Genomic DNA, 17981 nt, shown 5'->3' with positions numbered 1-17981 from the left:
GTTCAGGCTCTGGTTAGGATCAAGCCTGTTTACAGACCTTTGACTCCTCCCTGGAGTCTAAATCTAGTTCTTTCAGTTCTTCAAGGGGTTCCGTTTGAACCCTTACATTCCGTAGATATTAAGTTACTATCTTGGAAAGTTTTGTTTTTGGTTGCAATTTCTTCTGCTAGAAGAGTTTCAGAGTTATCTGCTCTGCAGTGTTCTCCGCCCTATCTGGTGTTCCATGCAGATAAGGTGGTTTTGCGTACTAAGCCTGGTTTTCTTCCGAAAGTTGTTTCCAACAAAAATATTAACCAGGAGATAGTTGTACCTTCTTTGTGTCCGAATCCAGTTTCAAAGAAGGAACGTTTGTTACACAATTTGGACGTAGTCCGTGCTCTAAAATTCTATTTAGAGGCTACTAAAGATTTCAGACAAACATCTTCTACCTCTCTTTCCTTTTGGCTTAAAAGCATTATCCGATTGGCTTATGAGACTGCCGGACGGCAGCCTCCTGAAAGAATCACAGCTCACTCCACTAGGGCTGTGGCTTCCACATGGGCCTTCAAGAACGAGGCTTCTGTTGACCAGATATGTAAGGCAGCGACTTGGTCTTCACTGCACACTTTTGCCAAATTTTACAAATTTGATACTTTTGCTTCTTCGGAGGCTATTTTTGGGAGAAAGGTTTTGCAAGCCGTGGTGCCTTCCATTTAGGTGACCTGATTTGCTCCCTCCCTTCATCCGTGTCCTAAAGCTTTGGTATTGGTTCCCACAAGTAAGGATGACGCCATGGACCGGACACACCAATGTTGGAGAAAACAGAATTTATGCTTACCTGATAAATTACTTTCTCCAACGGTGTGTCCGGTCCACGGCCCGCCCTGGTTTTTTAATCAGGTCTGATGAATTATTTTCTCTAACTACAGTCACCACGGTATCATATGGTTTCTCCTATATATATTTTCTCCTGTCCGTCGGTCGAATGACTGGGGTGGGCGGAGCCTAGGAGGGATCATGTGACCAGCTTTGCTGGGACTCTTTGCCATTTCCTGTTGGGGAAGAGAATATCCCACAAGTAAGGATGACGCCGTGGACCGGACACACCGTTGGAGAAAGTAATTTTATCAGGTAAGCATAAATTCTGTTTTTATCCAAGCGTGGGTTTTCAGATTCAGTGATAGATACTCTGGTCCAAGCCAGAAAACCTGTGACTAGAAAGATTTACCATAAAATATGGAAAAGATATATCTGTTGGTGTGAATCCAAGGGATTCTCCTGGAGTAAGATTAAAATTCCTAAGATCCTCTCCTTTCTCCAAGAAGGTTTGGATAAGGGATTGTCAGCGAGTTCTCTAAAAGGACAGATTTCTGCTTTATCTGTCTTGTTACACAAACAACTGGCAGCTGTGCCAGATGTACAAGCTTTTGTACAGGCTTTGGTCAGAATCAAGCCTGTTTACAGACCCTTGACTCCTCCTTGGAGTCTAAATTTAGTTCTTTCAGTTCTTCAAGGGGTTCCGTTTGAACCGTTACATTCCATAGATATCAAGTTACTATCTTGAAAAGTTCTGTTTTTGGTTGCTATTTCTTCTGCAAAAAGAGTTTCGGAATTATCTGCTTTGCAGTGTCATACACCCTATCTGGTGTTCCATTCAGATAAGGTCGTTTTGCGTACTAAGCCTGGTTTTCTTCCGAAGGTTGTTTCCAACAGGAATATTAACCAGGTAATAGTTGTTCCTTCTCTGTGTCCGAATCCAGTTTCAAAGAAGGAACGTTTGTTACACAATTTAGATGTAGTTCGTGCTTTAAAGTTCTATTTAGAAGCAACTAAGGATTTTAGACAAACCTCATCTTTGTTTGTCGTTTACTCTGGTAAGAGGAGAGGACAAAAAGCTACGGCTACCTCTTTCTTTCTGGCTGAAAAGCATTATCCGATTGGCTTATGAGACTGCCGGACGGCAGCCTCCTGAACGAGTCACAGCTCACTCCACTAGAGCTGTGGCTTCCACATGGGCTTTCAAGATCGAGGCTTCTGTTGATCAGATATGTAAGGCAGCGACTTGGCCTTCTCTGCACACTTTTGCCAAATTTTACAAATTCGATACTTTTGCTTCTTCGGAGGCTGTTTTTGGGAGAAAGGTTTTGCAAGCCGTGGTGCCTTCCGTTTAGGTAACCTGATTTGCTCCCTCCCTTCATCCGTGTCCTAAAGCTTTGGTATTGGTTCCCACAAGTAAGGATGAAACCGTGGACCGGACACACCAATGTTGGAGAAAACAGAATTTATGCTTACCTGATAAATTACTTTCTCCAACGGTGTGTCCGGTCCACGGCCCGCCCTGGTTTTTTAATCAGGTTTGAAAAATTTCTCTTTTTCTTTATACACTACAGTCACCACGGCACCCTATAGTTTCTCCTTTTTCTCCTAACCGTCGGTCGAATGACTGGGGGGCGGAGCCAGAGGGGGAGCTATATGGACAGCTCTTGCTGTGTGCTCTCCTTGCAATTCCCTGTAGGGGAGGAGAATATCCCACAAGTAAGGATGAAACCGTGGACCGGACACACCGTTGGAGAAAGTAATTTATCAGGTAAGCATAAATTCTGTTTTTTCTGATATTATGAAAATATTTGAAAAACCGTTATCTAAAGTATTCTACATTTTATTTACTTTTATAAAACAATAAAATGAAAGCTTTTACTTTTATGATTACTGCTTTCCCCTCGCTACTCACACTTTCGTCCTTGTGCAGATCTATTTCACTACAAACAATTTTCTATTCCTTGAACTTCTTGAAACTTAGAAAGGGGTTGATTCTGTGTACATAGAATTGCAGTAGAACAATGAGATTAAAGGGACTGTAAAGTCAAAATTAAACTTACATGATTCCGATAGAACATGCTATTAAACAAACACAAAAGTTAAATTGTACTTCTATTTAACTTGCTTTGTTCTTCTGGTATTCTTTGTTGAAAAGCAAATTCCTATAAAAAAAAAAAGGAGGTTTAGTCACTACATGTATATGTAAATTGTTCTATTTAATTGTGTACATGAATAAAATATTTCCAGACCAACAAAGGGCCAGATTACGAGTGCAAGTGAAAAGGGGTTTATCGCATCTGTTTGCACTATTGCTTGAGCGCAATTAAAGTTAACACTCGTCCGGATATTGCGTGTCCTCAGTGCTCTGATTAACTGAATCACAAAACAAAAAAGTGTCACAAAACACATCAAAAATACATTTCAAAGTAGAGTTACACTCATACTAACACTATCTAATAAAAATTATTTAAAAAAATATTGCACAAAAAAATTATAAGGGCTCAAAATAAAAAATAGGGTGGCAAAGGGCTTTAACATAGAGATACATACAAGAAAATATCATCCTACTAGCACAAACACTATCACATTTTCTCAAGTGCACTAGCCTAATATGCATATTTATAAATATATATATATATATATATCTGTATATTTACCTTTATATAATCATGTATGTATATATATTTATATAAATACTATGCAAAAAGCCCCAAACCTAAAATTACACAAAATAAAAAATTTAAACCTAAACTAATACCCCTATAAAAAAAATCCCCTCAAAAATAAAAACACCCCCTAATCTAATACTAAACTACTAATAGCCCTTAAAAGGGCTTTTGTAGGGCATTTCCCCTAAGTTAAACAGCTCTTTTACCTAAACAAATTACCAATAACCCCCTAACAGTAAACCCCCCCCCCAAAAAAAAAAAAAAACTAACACTAAAAAAATCTAAACTACCCATTGCCCCTAAAGGTTTTTTTAGTGTTAGTTTTTTTTATTTTGGGGGATTTGGTGGGTGGGGTTATTTTACTGTTAGGGGGTATTTAGTAATTTTTAAATGTAAAAGAGCTGTTTAACTTAGGGCAATGCCCTACAAAAGGGCTATTGATAGCTTAGCTTAGGGGGTGTTTTTATTTTGTGGGGCTTTTTTATTTTCATAGGGATTAGGTTTAATGTTTTTATTTTTGATAATTTTGTTTATTTTTTTTCTGTAATGTTAGAGTTTTTAACACGTGCACAATATCCTAACTTCGGGTTTTTGCGCGCATAGGGTTAGCACATAATCAAAAACTGTTTACTTTCAACTTGTAAAACAAGCGCTACCCAACTGGCACAAAATCTTACTTCTAACACGTTAGCGCGCCAGTGGGATCGTTAAATACTGGCCCAAAAATTTACATTATATTTATCTCTCCTGTCCTTGCTTCTTTCTTGGGTAAGGGAAATATAAGATCGCTTTGCTGGTGATACCTTTTCTTTGTACACATATTCCTTCCTAAAACAGTGGCTAATGGCTATGATAAAGTAAGGTAAAGCTAATACTAAATTTTTATATGTAAAAAAAAAACATTTACAGTTAGCTGGTGTTTGTCTGCATTAGTCCTCAGCCCACAGTTTAAGAATTTCCCTGTGAAAATAAATGTGGATCACACAAACTGGCACTAATTATCCACGTTTTTAAAGCCTCCAAATCCTGCCCTGTTAAAGTGACAATATGTAGGGATAGATAAAAATCCATTAGGAGAGTCCAACTCCAGTCTTTGAGGTCCACTGTTAAGTCAGAGTCTAAGGACATATAACTTTAGTTTCCTGGTTCAGTAAATCACATTTGATATTACGCGGTTAATGCGAGAACCTTTTTACGTCCCCTGGGTTTGGCGTTAGACAACCTTGTGTTGTGTAGCCTTTTGAAAACTCTGCCTGCGGAATACACACAGCGTTTGAAGCTGCAACCTTTTCAAGTATCAGAAAGATGTTTGAATAAGAAAAAAAATCATATTTAGAAAGCTTGGAGGTCTATCTAAAAAGAATGTACAGTAGATTTATCTAAAAAGAATATACAGTGGACTATCCTCAGCTTCAGTTTATGTATACATCATATTGGCAGATACTAGATTTGCAGTTTTATAAATTATTTTTCTATTATTCATTCATTGAAAAAATATGAATTACTATATAAATATTAAGGCATTGAAAATGGTACTTCAAATTAGTAGGTTTAATTTTTTTTTTAATAATGAATAAGTGGTGTCTTAGTGTTACCACCTCAGTCATGTTTTCCTGGAACACGTGAGATACACATGCTGCAGGGTGTGCAGGGAGGAACATGTATTGTGTTTCTGGACAGCACTATTCCTATTCCTCCCTACACACCCTGCAGCATGTGTAACTTATAAGTGTTCTGTATTTTAAGGGACAGGTGGCAACCTAATTAAATGGGCATAAAACTGCATATAAGACAATGCATAAAGTACTTAAATGCATAGCTAAAGATAGCTCTGGAGCTGGAATACACATATTTTTTAGACCTTAAAGGGGCATGAAACCCAAAGTTTTTCTTTCATGATTTAGGTAGAACATACAATTTTGAACAATTTTCCAGTTTACTTCTATTATCAAATTTGCTTCATTCTCGTAGTGTCATTTGTTAAAGGAGCAGCAATGCACTACTGGTTTCTAACTGAACACATGGTTGAGCCAATGACAATTAGTATATATATTCAGCCACCAATCAGCAGCTAGAACCTAGGTTCTTTGCTGTTCCTGAGCTTTCCTAGATAAACCTTACAGCAAAGAATAACAAGAGAAGGAAGCAAATTAAATAATAGAAGTAAATTGGAAAGTAGTTTAAAATTGTATGCTCTGTTATAATCATGAATGTTTAATTATGACTTTATTGTCCCTTCAACATGGACAGTGATTGACAGCTATTCACATATGCTTCTTGTGATTTACTTATTGATCCATGTTCAGCTCCAGATCAGAGCTGCCTTCAACTATGTGTTTAACCCTTTTGTGAGGATTAAACACATAAGAGTTGAATACATTCCTTTAGAAAAAGCTAATCAAATGATTTTATAAAGAAAATCCCCATTAATGTCTTTGGGAAGTTTTGTAGATAACTGATTTGATCAAGTTTTCTATAGGTGCAATAAGAAAATTAGCAGTTTTATGTCCCTTTAAGACTTTTCTCATAGTGATTTCAACATTATTGACAGTACAGATATTTGAAATGAAAGAAAATTTTCCCTTAAAGGGACAGTCTACAATATAATTTTTATTGTTTTAAAAGATAGATAATCCCTTTATTACCCATTCCACAGTTTTGCATAACTAACACTCTTATATAATTATACTTTTTACCTCCGTGATTACCTTGTATCTAAGCATATTCTGACAGCCCCCTGATCACATGACATTTAATTTATTATCTATTGACTTGCATCTAGTACTGTGTTGTGATAAACACAATGCTATCTATATGGCCCACATGAACTAGCAGTCTCCTGTTGTAAAAAGATAATAAAAAGCATGTAATAAGAGGCTGTCTGTAGTGGCTTAGAAACAGGCAGAAATTTAGAGGTTTAAATGTTATAACGTATATTAATATATCAATGTTGGTTGTGCAAAGTTGGGGAATGGTTAGTAAAGGCATTATCTATCTTTTTAAACAATAACAATTTTAGTGTAGACTGTTCCTTTAAGTAATGTTTTTGTTTCAGTTTGGGACCCTTTTGTGGTTCACATAAAATGACTTTTAAACCTAATTGAAGAAAACTTTTTCAGGGTCGATGTTCAAGGGAGAACTGCAAATATCTTCATCCACCAACACATTTAAAAACCCAGCTAGAAATTAATGGCAGAAATAATCTCATCCAGCAGAAAACCGCAGCAGCAATGCTTGCCCAGCAAATGCAGTTTATGTTTCCTGGCACACAGCTGCCGCCAATGGTAAGTAGCATTTTATTACTTTAAATGTATGAAATATTTAACTGTACTATCTGATAATATGTATTTGTGTCTTCTTTTGTCATCATAAAAGGAAATATAATCACAATTAACAGAGAACACAATAGTGTTTTATACAGAAACATTTGCCAGCCGGGTGGCATTATGAAGGGGTAGTGTAATGCTTTGCAGGTGGGGGCAGTGTAATACTTTTCAATAATATTTAGAAATGTTACTTAAAGGGACAGTCAAGTCCAAAATAAACCCATGATTCTAATAGGGCATGTCATTTTAAACAACTTTCCAATTTACTTTTATCACCAATTTTGCTTTGTTCTCTTGGTATTCTTAGTTGAAAGCTAAACTTAGGTAGGCTTATATATGATAATTTCTTAGACCTTGAAGACGGCCTCTTATGTAAATGTATTTTGAAAGTTTTTCACCCCTAGAGGGCGTTAGTTCATGTGTGTCTCATGAAATTACCTAGTAGTAAGCACTGATTGGCTAAAAGGCAAGTCTGTCAAAAGAACGGAAATAAGGGGGCAGTTTACAGAGGCTTAGGCACAAGGTTATCACAGACGTAAAAAGTGTATTATTATTAATGTGTTGGTTATGCAAAACTGGGGAATAGGTAATAAAAGGGTTATCTATCTTTTTAAACAACAAAAATTATAGTGTTGACTGTCTCTTTAAAGGACCAGTCAACACAGTAGATTTGAATAATCAACAAATGCAAGATAACAAGACAATGCAATAGCACTTAGTCTGAACTACAAATAAGTAGTAGATTTTTTTTCTGACAATTTTAAAAGATATGTCTTTTTCCACTCCCCTTGTACCATGTGACAGCCATCAGCCAATCACAAATGCATACACGTACCATGTGACAGCCATCAGTCATTCACAAATGCATACACACTTATTCTTGCACATGCTCAATAGGAGCTGGTGACTCAAAAAGTTTAAATATAAAAAGACTGTGCACATTTAGTTAATGGAAGTACATTGGGAAGTTGTTTAAAGTGGCATGCTCTATCTGAATAATGAGAGTTTAATTTAGATTGAGTGTCCCTTTAAGCTATCCAAAGCACAACATAATTGCATCATTTAAAATAAATTAATTGAATTTTAATTTGTGCAACATAATTGAAAACATTTGTTATCTAATTTTAGATGGTTAGTAAAATCAGCAGGGTCGCATGCCAATTTAATAGGTCTTAGGGAGAATACTGCATGGTAATAAGCCATTTAATATTGTTGACAAAAGTATTTATTAAAAATAATACGCCTGTTTAGTATTAGCACCGTTGTACACTTTTAGGCAGTTAATATATTTATATATTCTGGGGAGACACAAATTATTGTATCATGCTTTTTTATCGGAAGTGCATACTATAGTTCTAAAGAGAAATATTAAAGATTTCCTAACTTTTCAAGAGGCTAACAGGGAAAGAATGGAATATATTGAAATATCTTTTATAATACTTGGATAAAAGTGAGCAATGGTTACAAGCAATTAGACACTAATTGATGTAGTTATACAATGACTGTGGAAAGGAATATTATCTTTTAAATGAAGAAAATAATGGTTTTTGTTGCCGTTTAGTCTAGAAAATGATTTCTAATTGGAAGTCTTATTATCAGTTATACTGAGGTTTCTATGGATTAAGCAATATTTTTAAATGTTTATTTTCTTTGTTTCATCTTTAAAGGGACAGTCTACACCAGAATGTTTATTTTTTAAAAAGATAGATAATCCCTTTATTACCCATTCCCCAGTTTTGCATAACCAACACAGTTATATTAACCCCTTAATGACAACTGACGTACCAGGTACGTCATGCTAAAACTAACAGTTAATGACAATGGACGTACCTGGTACGTCAGTTGTCTAACAGAGTGCTGCAAGCGATCACAAATGCTTCCAGCAGCTCTGAGGGTATTGCAGTGATGCCTCGATATGGAGGCATCCTGCAATACCACTTTACAAGCCTCCGATGCAGAGAGAGCCACTCTGTGGCCCTCTCTGCACCGGTAGCGATGGTGCCAGTGTCCGCCGGGTGTGAGGGTGCGCGCGTGCATGATGCGCGTGCGCGTGCACGAGGGGTGCGTGTGCACGTGAGCGTGCGCGTGCACGTGCACCCATTAGCCACACTGACACCAATGAATGAGGGCAGAAAGGGGAAAAAAAAGGGAATTTTTTTTTTAAATATAAAAGGATCTGGGAGGGGGTGGGGGTATTGTGGGGGGCTGCTACACTACAGAAATAGAAGTAAAAAATAAAATAAAAATACTTTTTGGGGGGTTTTTGGGGCCAAACTGGGTACTGGCAGACAGCTGCCAGTACCCAAGATGGCGGTAATTAGGTAGGGGAGAGGGTTAGAGAGCTGGAGGGGGGATCAGGGAGGTTGGGGCTAAGGCAGGGGTCCATCACAGCTAAAATATTTTATTATTTTTATTTAAAAAAAAAAAAAAAACTCTTTTATTTAGTACTGGCAGACTTTCTGCCAGTACTTAAGATGGCGGGAACAATTGTGGGCTGGGGGAGGGAAGAGAGCTGTTTGGGAGGGATCAGGGGGTGGGATGTGTCAGGTGGGAGGCTGATCTCTAAAATTAACCCTGCAAGCTCCCTACAAGCTACCTAATTTAACCCCTTCACTGCTGGGCATAATTAACGTGTGGTGCGCAGCAGCATTTAGCGGCCTTCTAATTACCAAAAAGCAACGCCAAAGCCATATAAGTCTGCTATTTCTGAACAAAGGGGATCCCAGAGAAGCTTTTACAACAATTTCTGCCATAATAGCACAAGCTGTTTGTAAATAATTTCAGTGAGAAACCTAAAATTGTGAAAAATGTAAAGTTTTTTTTTTATTTGCTCGCATTTGGCGGTGAAATGGTGGCATAAAATATACCAAAATGGGCCTAGATCAATACTTGGGGTTGTCTACTACACTACACTACACTAAAATTAACCCTACAAGCTCCCTAATTAACCCCTTCACTCCTGGGCATAAAACACGTGTGGTGCGCAGCGGCATTTAGCGGCCTTCTAATTACCAAAAAGCAACCCCAAAGCCATATAAGTCTGCTATTTCTGAAAAAAGGGGATCCCAGAGAAGCATTTACAACCATTTGTGCCATAATTGCAGAAGCTGTTTGTAAATAATTTCAGTGGGAAACCTAAAGTTTGTGACAAATTTTGTGAAAAAGTGAACTTTTTTTTTTTTATCGCATTTGGCGGTGAAATGGTGGCATGAAATATACCAAAATGGGCCTAGATCAATACTTTGGGTTGTCTTCTAAAAAAAAATATATACATGTCAAGGGATATTCAGGTATTCCTGACAGATATCAGGGTTCCAATGTAACTAGCGCTAATTTTGAAAAAAAGTGGTTTAGAAATAGCGAAGTGCTACTTGTATTTATTGCCCCATAAATTGCAAAAAAAGCAAAGAACGTGTAAACATTGGGTATTTCTAAACTCAGGACAAAATTTAGAAACTATTTAGCATGGGTGTTTCTCCAACATAGGTGTGTCCGGTCCACGGCGTCATCCTTACTTGTGGGATATTCTCTTCCCCAACAGGAAATGGCAAAGAGCCCAGCAAAGCTGGTCACATGATCCCTCCTAGGCTCCGCCTACCCCAGTCATTCTCTTTGCCGTTGTACAGGCAACATCTCCACGGAGATGGCTTAGAGTTTTTTAGTGTTTAACTGTAGTTTTTATTATTCAATCAAGAGTTTGTTATTTTGAAATAGTGCTGGTATGTACTATTTACTCAGAAACAGAAAAGAGATGAAGATTTCTGTTTGTATGAGGAAAATGATTTTAGCAACCGTCACTAAAATCCATGGCTGTTCCACACAGGACTGTTGAGAGCAATTAACTTCAGTTGGGGGAACAGTGAGCAGTCTCTTGCTGCTTGAGGTATGACACATTCTAACAAGACGATGTAATGCTGGAAGCTGTCATTTTCCCTCTGGGATCCGGTAAGCCATGTTTATTACGATTGTAAATAAGGGCTTCAAAAAGGGCTTATTTAGACTGTAGACTTTTTTTGGGCTAAATCGATTGATTATTAACACATATTTAGCCTTGAGGAATCATTTTATCTGGGTATTTTGATATAATAATATCGGCAGGCACTGTTTTAGACACCTTATTCTTTAGGGGCTTTCCCAAAGCATAGGCAGAGCCTCATTTTCGCGCCGGTGTTGCGCACTTGTTTTTGAGAGGCATGGCATGCAGTCGCATGTGAGAGGAGCTCTGATACTTAGAAAAGACTTTCTGAAGGCGTCATTTGGTATCGTATTCCCCTTGGGGCTTGGTTGGGTCTCAGCAAAGCAGATACCAGGGACTGTAAAGGGGTTAAAGTTCAAAACGGCTCCGGTTCCGTTATTTTAAGGGTTAAAGCTTCCAAATTTGGTGTGCAATACTTTTAAGGCTTTAAGACACTGTGGTGAAAATTTGGTGAATTTTGAACAATTCCTTCATGTTTTTTCGCATTTGCAGTAATAAAGTGTGTTCAGTTTAAAATTTAAAGTGACAGTAACGGTTTTATTTTAAAACGTTTTTTGTACTTGTTATCAAGTTTATGCCTGTTTAACATGTCTGAACTACCAGATAGACTGTGTTCTGAATGTGGGGAAGCCAGAATTCCTATTCATTTAAATAAATGTGATTTATGTGACAATGACAATGATGCCCAAGATGATTCCTCAAGTGAGGGGAGTAAGCATGGTACTGCATCATTCCCTCCTTCGTCTACACGAGTCTTGCCCACTCAGGAGGCCCCTAGTACATCTAGCGCGCCAATACTCCTTACTATGCAACAATTAACGGCTGTAATGGATAATTCTGTCAAAAACATTTTAGCCAAAATGAACACTTATCAGCGTAAGCGCGACTGCTCTGTTTTAGATACTGAAGAGCATGACGACGCTGATATTAATATTTCTGAAGGGCCCCTAACTCAGTCTGATGGGGCCAGGGAGGTTTTGTCTGAGGGAGAAATTACTGATTCAGGGAACATTTCTCAACAAGCTGAACCTGATGTGATTGCATTTAAATTTAAGTTGGAACATCTCCGCATTCTGCTTAAGGAGGTATTATCCACTCTGGATGATTGTGACAAGTTGGTCATCCCAGAGAAACTATGTAAAATGGACAAGTTCCTAGAGGTGCCGGGGCTCCCAGAAGCTTTTCCTATACCCAAGCGGGTGGCGGACATTGTTAATAAAGAATGGGAAAGGCCCGGTATTCCTTTCGTCCCTCCCCCCATATTTAAAAAATTGTTTCCTATGGTCGACCCCAGAAAGGACTTATGGCAGACAGTCCCCAAGGTCGAGGGAGCGGTTTCCACTTTAAACAAACGCACCACTATACCCATAGAGGATAGTTGTGCTTTCAAAGATCCTATGGATAAAAAATTGGAAGGTTTGCTTAAAAAGATGTTTGTTCAGCAGGGTTACCTTCTACAACCAATTTCATGCATTGTCCCTGTCGCTACAGCCGCATGTTTCTGGTTCGATGAGCTGATAAAGGCGGTCGACAGTGATTCTCCTCCTTATGAAGAGATTATGGACAGAATCAATGCTCTCAAATTGGCTAATTCCTTCACCCTAGACGCCACTTTGCAATTGGCTAGGTTAGCGGCTAAGAATTCTGGGTTTGCTATTGTGGCGCGCAGAGCGCTTTGGTTGAAATCTTGGTCGGCTGATGCGTCTTCCAAGAACAAGCTACTTAACATTCCTTTCAAGGGGAAAACACTGTTTGGCCCTGACTTGAAAGAGATTATCTCGGATATCACTGGGGGTAAGGGCCACGCCCTTCCTCAGGATCGGCCTTTCAAGGCAAAAAATAAACCTAATTTTCGTCCCTTTCGTAGAAACGGACCAGCCCAAAGTGCTACGTCCTCTAAGCAAGAGGGTAATACTTCTCAAGCCAAGCCAGCTTGGAGACCAATGCAAGGCTGGAACAAGGGAAAGCAGGCCAAGAAACCTACCACTGCTACTAAGACAGCATGAAATGTTGGCCCCCGATCCGGGACCGGATCTGGTAGGGGGCAGACTCTCTCTCTTCGCTCAGGCTTGGGCAAGAGATGTTCTGGATCCTTGGGCGCTAGAAATAGTCTCCCAAGGTTATCTTCTGGAATTCAAGGGACTTCCCCCAAGGGGGAGGTTCCACAGGTCTCAGTTGTCTTCAGACCACATATAAAGACAGGCATTCTTACATTGTGTAGAAGACCTGTTAAAAATGGGAGTGATTCATCCCGTTCCATTAAGAGAACAAGGGATGGGGTTCTACTCCAATCTGTTTATAGTTCCCAAAAAAGAGGGAACGTTCAGACCAATCTTAGATCTCAAGATCTTAAACAAGTTTCTCAAGGTTCCATCGTTCAAGATGGAAACCATTCGAACTATTCTTCCTTCCATCCAGGAAGGTCAATTCATGACCACGGTGGATTTAAAGGATGCGTATCTACATATTCCTATCCACAAGGAACATCATCGGTTCCTGAGGTTCGCATTCCTGGACAAACATTACCAGTTCGTGGCGCTTCCTTTCGGATTAGCCACTGCTCCAAGGATTTTCACAAAGGTACTAGGGTCCCTTCTAGCTGTGCTAAGACCAAGGGGCATTGCTGTAGTACCTTACTTGGACGACATTCTGATTCAAGCGTCGTCCCTTCCTCAAGCAAAGGCTCACACGGACATAGTCCTGGCCTTTCTCAGATCTCACGGATGGAAAGTGAACGTGGAAAAGAGTTCTCTATCTCCGTCAACAAGGGTTCCCTTCTTGGGAACAATAATAGACTCCTTAGAAATGAGGATATTTCTGACAGAGGCCAGAAAAACAAAGCTTCTAGACTCTTGTCGGATACTTCATTCCGTTCCTCTTCCTTCCATAGCTCAGTGCATGGAAGTGATCGGGTTGATGGTAGCGGCAATGGACATAGTTCCTTTTGCGCGCATTCATCTAAGACCATTACAACTGTGCATGCTCAGTCAGTGGAATGGGGATTATACAGACTTGTCTCCGAAGATACAAGTAAATCAGAGGACCAGAGACTCGCTCCGTTGGTGGCTGTCCCTGGACAACCTGTCACAAGGGATGACATTCCGCAGACCAGAGTGGGTCATTGTCACGACCGACGCCAGTCTGATGGGCTGGGGCGCGGTCTGGGGATCCCTGAAAGCTCAGGGTCTTTGGTCTCGGGAAGAATCTCTTCTACCGATAAATATTCTGGAACTGAGAGCGATATTCAATGCTCTCAAGGCTTGGCCTCAGCTAGCGAGGGCCAAGTTCATACGGTTTCAATCAGACAACATGACAACTGTTGCGTACATCAACCATCAGGGGGGAACAAGGAGTTCCCTAGCGATGGAAGAAGTGACCAAAATCATTCTATGGGCGGAGTCTCACTCCTGCCACCTGTCCGCTATCCACATCCCAGGAGTGGAAAATTGGGAAGCGGATTTTCTGAGTCGTCAGACATTGCATCCGGGGGAGTGGGAACTCCATCCGGAAATCTTTGCCCAAGTCACTCAGCTGTGGGGCATTCCAGACATGGATCTGATGGCCTCTCGTCAGAACTTCAAAGTTCCTTGCTACGGGTCCAGATCCAGGGATCCCAAGGCGGCTCTAGTGGATGCACTAGTTGCACCTTGGACCTTCAAACTAGCTTATGTGTTCCCGCCGTTTCCTCTCATCCCCAGGCTGGTAGCCAGGATCAATCAGGAGAGGGCGTCGGTGATCTTGATAGCTCCTGCGTGGCCACGCAGGACTTGGTATGCAGATATGGTGAATATGTCATCGGCTCCACCTTGGAAGCTACCTTTGAGACGAGACCTTCTTGTTCAGGGTCCGTTCGAACATCCGAACCTGTTTTCACTCCAGCTGACTGCTTGGAGATTGAACGCTTGATCTTATCGAAGCGAGGGTTCTCAGATTCTGTTATCGATACTCTTGTTCAGGCCAGAAAGCCTGTAACTAGAAAGATTTACCACAAAATTTGGAAAAAATATATCTGTTGGTGTGAATCTAAAGGATTCCCTTGGGATAAGGTTAAGATTCCTAAGATTCTATCCTTCCTTCAAGAAGGATTGGAAAAAGGATTATCTGCAAGTTCCCTGAAGGGACAGATTTCTGCCTTGTCTGTGTTACTTCACAAAAAGCTGGCAGCTGTGCCAGATGTTCAAGCCTTTGTTCAGGCTCTGGTTAGAATTAAGCCTGTTTACAAACCTTTGACTCCTCCTTGGAGTCTCAATTTAGTTCTTTCAGTTCTTCAGGGGGTTCCGTTTGAACCCTTACATTCCGTTGATATTAAGTTATTATCTTGGAAAGTTTTGTTTTTAGTTGCAATTTCTTCTGCTAGAAGAGTTTCAGAATTATCTGCTCTGCAGTGTTCTCCTCCTTATCTGGTGTTCCATGCAGATAAGGTGGTTTTACGTACTAAACCTGGTTTTCTTCCAAAAGTTGTTTCTAACAAAAACATTAACCAGGAGATTATCGTACCTTCTCTGTGTCCGAAACCAGTTTCAAAGAAGGAACGTTTGTTGCACAATTTGGATGTTGTTCGCGCTCTAAAATTCTATTTAGATGCTACAAAGGATTTTAGACAAACATCTTCCTTGTTTGTTGTTTATTCCGGTAAAAGGAGAGGTCAAAAAAGCAACTTCTACCTCTCTCTCTTTTTGGATTAAAAGCATCATCAGATTGGCTTACGAGACTGCCGGACGGCAGCCTCCCGAAAGAATCACAGCTCATTCCACTAGGGCTGTGGCTTCCACATGGGCCTTCAAGAACGAGGCTTCTGTTGATCAGATATGTAGGGCAGCGACTTGGTCTTCACTGCACACTTTTACCAAATTTTACAAGTTTGATACTTTTGCTTCTTCTGAGGCTATTTTTGGGAGAAAGGTTTTGCAAGCCGTGGTGCCTTCCATTTAGGTGACCTGATTTGCTCCCTCCCTTCATCCGTGTTCTAAAGCTTTGGTATTGGTTCCCACAAGTAAGGATGACGCCGTGGACCGGACACACCTATGTTGGAGAAAACAGAATTTATGTTTACCTGATAAATTACTTTCTCCAACGGTCTGTCCGGTCCACGGCCCGCCCTGGTTTTTTTTTTAATCAGGTCTGATAATTTATTTTCTTTAACTACAGTCACCACGGTACCATATGGTTTCTCCTATGCAAATATTCCTCCTTAACGTCGGTCGAATGACTGGGGTAGGCGGAGCCTAGGAGGGATCATGTGACCAGCTTTGCTGGGCTCTTTGCCATTTCCTGTTGGGGAAGAGAATATCCCACAAGTAAGGATGACGCCGTGGACCGGACACACCGTTGGAGAAAGTAATTTATCAGGTAAACATAAATTCTGTTTTTTTGGTGATTGTAGATGTGTAACATATTTTGGGGGTCAAAGTTAGAAAAAGTGTGTTTTTTTCCATTTTTTCCTCATATTTTATTATTTTTTTTTTAGTAAATTATAAGACATGATGAAAATAATGGTATCTTTAGAAAGTCCATTTAATGGCGAGAAAAACGGTATATAATATGTGTGGGTACAGTAAATGAGTAAGAGGGAAATTACAGCTAAACACAAACACTGCAGAAATGTAAAAATAGCCATTGTCATTAAGGGTAAGAAAATTGAAAAATGGTCCGGTCATTAAGGGGTTAATATACTTTTTACCTCTGTGATTACCTTGTATCTAAGCCTCTCAGTGCTTTGACGGACATGCAGTTTAGACAATCAGTGCAGACACTTAAATAACTCAACGGGAGTGAGCAGAATGCTATCTAGATGACACACATGAACTAGTACTGTCTAACTGTGAAAAACTTTCAAAATGCTCTGAGCTAAGAGGCGGTTTTCAACAGTTTAGAAATCAGTTTGAGCCTACCTAGGTTTAGCTTTTCAAAAATACCACCAAGAGAACAAAGCAAATTTAATGATAAACGTAAATTTGAAAGATGTTTAAAATTGCATGCCCTATCTGAATCATGAAAGTTTAATTTTGACTAGACTGTCCCTTTAAGAGGCAACTTCAAAATGTATTAGATGGTTGTTTTTTTTTGCTTTTGCTTTGTTCCAGACCTAAATAAACTAATATTTTCTTGTCAAGCCTGCAGAGGTGTGTCTGTTTATTCCAGGAGTTATGGGGATTGTCCTTATCAGCCAGTAAGAACTAGTATGAAGTATAAAAATGCTCAACATTCTCAGTTATTTTTACACATTAAATTGTGAAATGTCACTCTTTTTATAGTGATTACAAAAAAAAAGTAATTTCTCTAATTCAGACCTCTATATCAGTGTTTGTCACTTTTAGTCCTTCAGGCACACTAACATGATTTTCAGGATATCTTAACTAGAACACTGATGAAACAATCAGCTAATCAGTAACAATGTTAGTAACCATGGTTATTAACCTGCTTTCACCCAAAGGTAATCTTGAAATCTGTTCTGTAAGTGTGCCCTGAGGACTGACATTGAAAAATATTGCTCTAGATTTGTTGGTAAAATGTATTTACTAAATGTTGGTAAAATGTATTTATTTATAATTAGGTTTCATAATCATTAAATATGCATTTATTTTGAGTTATTTATCTTAACTGTTTTGTTGCTTCCAATCATTTCACTAAACTGATGACTAGATTGACTCTAAAGATAGAGATTAATTAAAAAATAGAGGTGGAACAGTAAAGAAAAACATCAACAACAACAACAATGCGCAACTAGAAGCTAATACTAATTAGCACCTTGAATATTGAAATTTAAATTGTATTTGCTTCAACCAGAGAGCTGTGAAAAGTGCAGACTGAACCTCACATCAGTCTATGAGATGCAGGAATCTGTTAGCTCTAATGTTTTCAATAAAAAATTATCTAACAGCTCATCTTAGTGAATATCAATAGAGTTTAGAAAGTAAGATGTTATTGAGGTAATTCAACAAAACATATTAAACACGTATTAACATGAACATAGGTTATGACATACAAATAGATATTGTTAATAGTTGAATCTTATATGAGCATTACATGAGTATAATGAGATAAGGTGAGACATATTGATCACAAAATATCCTTATATGTTTGATTGTCTAGAAACAACCCATGCAATTCACATAAAATAATATAATATAAGCCATATTTTCTCCAAAGGCAATGGCTATCCGGGCGTGTGTCAGACATAATGATACCTCATTTTTTATAATTATTAAGCTG

General features: G+C 39.0%; 1 protein-coding gene across 8 annotated transcripts in view; it reads left to right on the top strand.

Annotated features, from left to right (window-relative positions):
- MBNL2 (muscleblind like splicing regulator 2) overlaps positions 1-17981 on the top strand; it is a 514609-nt gene that overhangs the window by 319431 nt on the left and 177197 nt on the right. For all 8 annotated transcript variants that reach the window (XM_053707834.1, XM_053707829.1, XM_053707832.1 and 5 more), the window contains exon 3: positions 6587-6751. In XM_053707834.1, the coding sequence (XP_053563809.1) occupies positions 6587-6751 (165 nt within the window). The remainder of the gene's footprint in view (positions 1-6586; positions 6752-17981) is intronic.

The sequence above is a fragment of the Bombina bombina genome, chromosome 3 (genome assembly GCF_027579735.1).
Source record: "Bombina bombina isolate aBomBom1 chromosome 3, aBomBom1.pri, whole genome shotgun sequence".
In the NCBI taxonomy this organism is placed as follows: domain Eukaryota; kingdom Metazoa; phylum Chordata; class Amphibia; order Anura; family Bombinatoridae; genus Bombina; species Bombina bombina.
The sequence above is the reverse complement of the archived record's forward strand: the minus strand, read 5'-3'. Positions and strand labels throughout refer to the sequence as shown.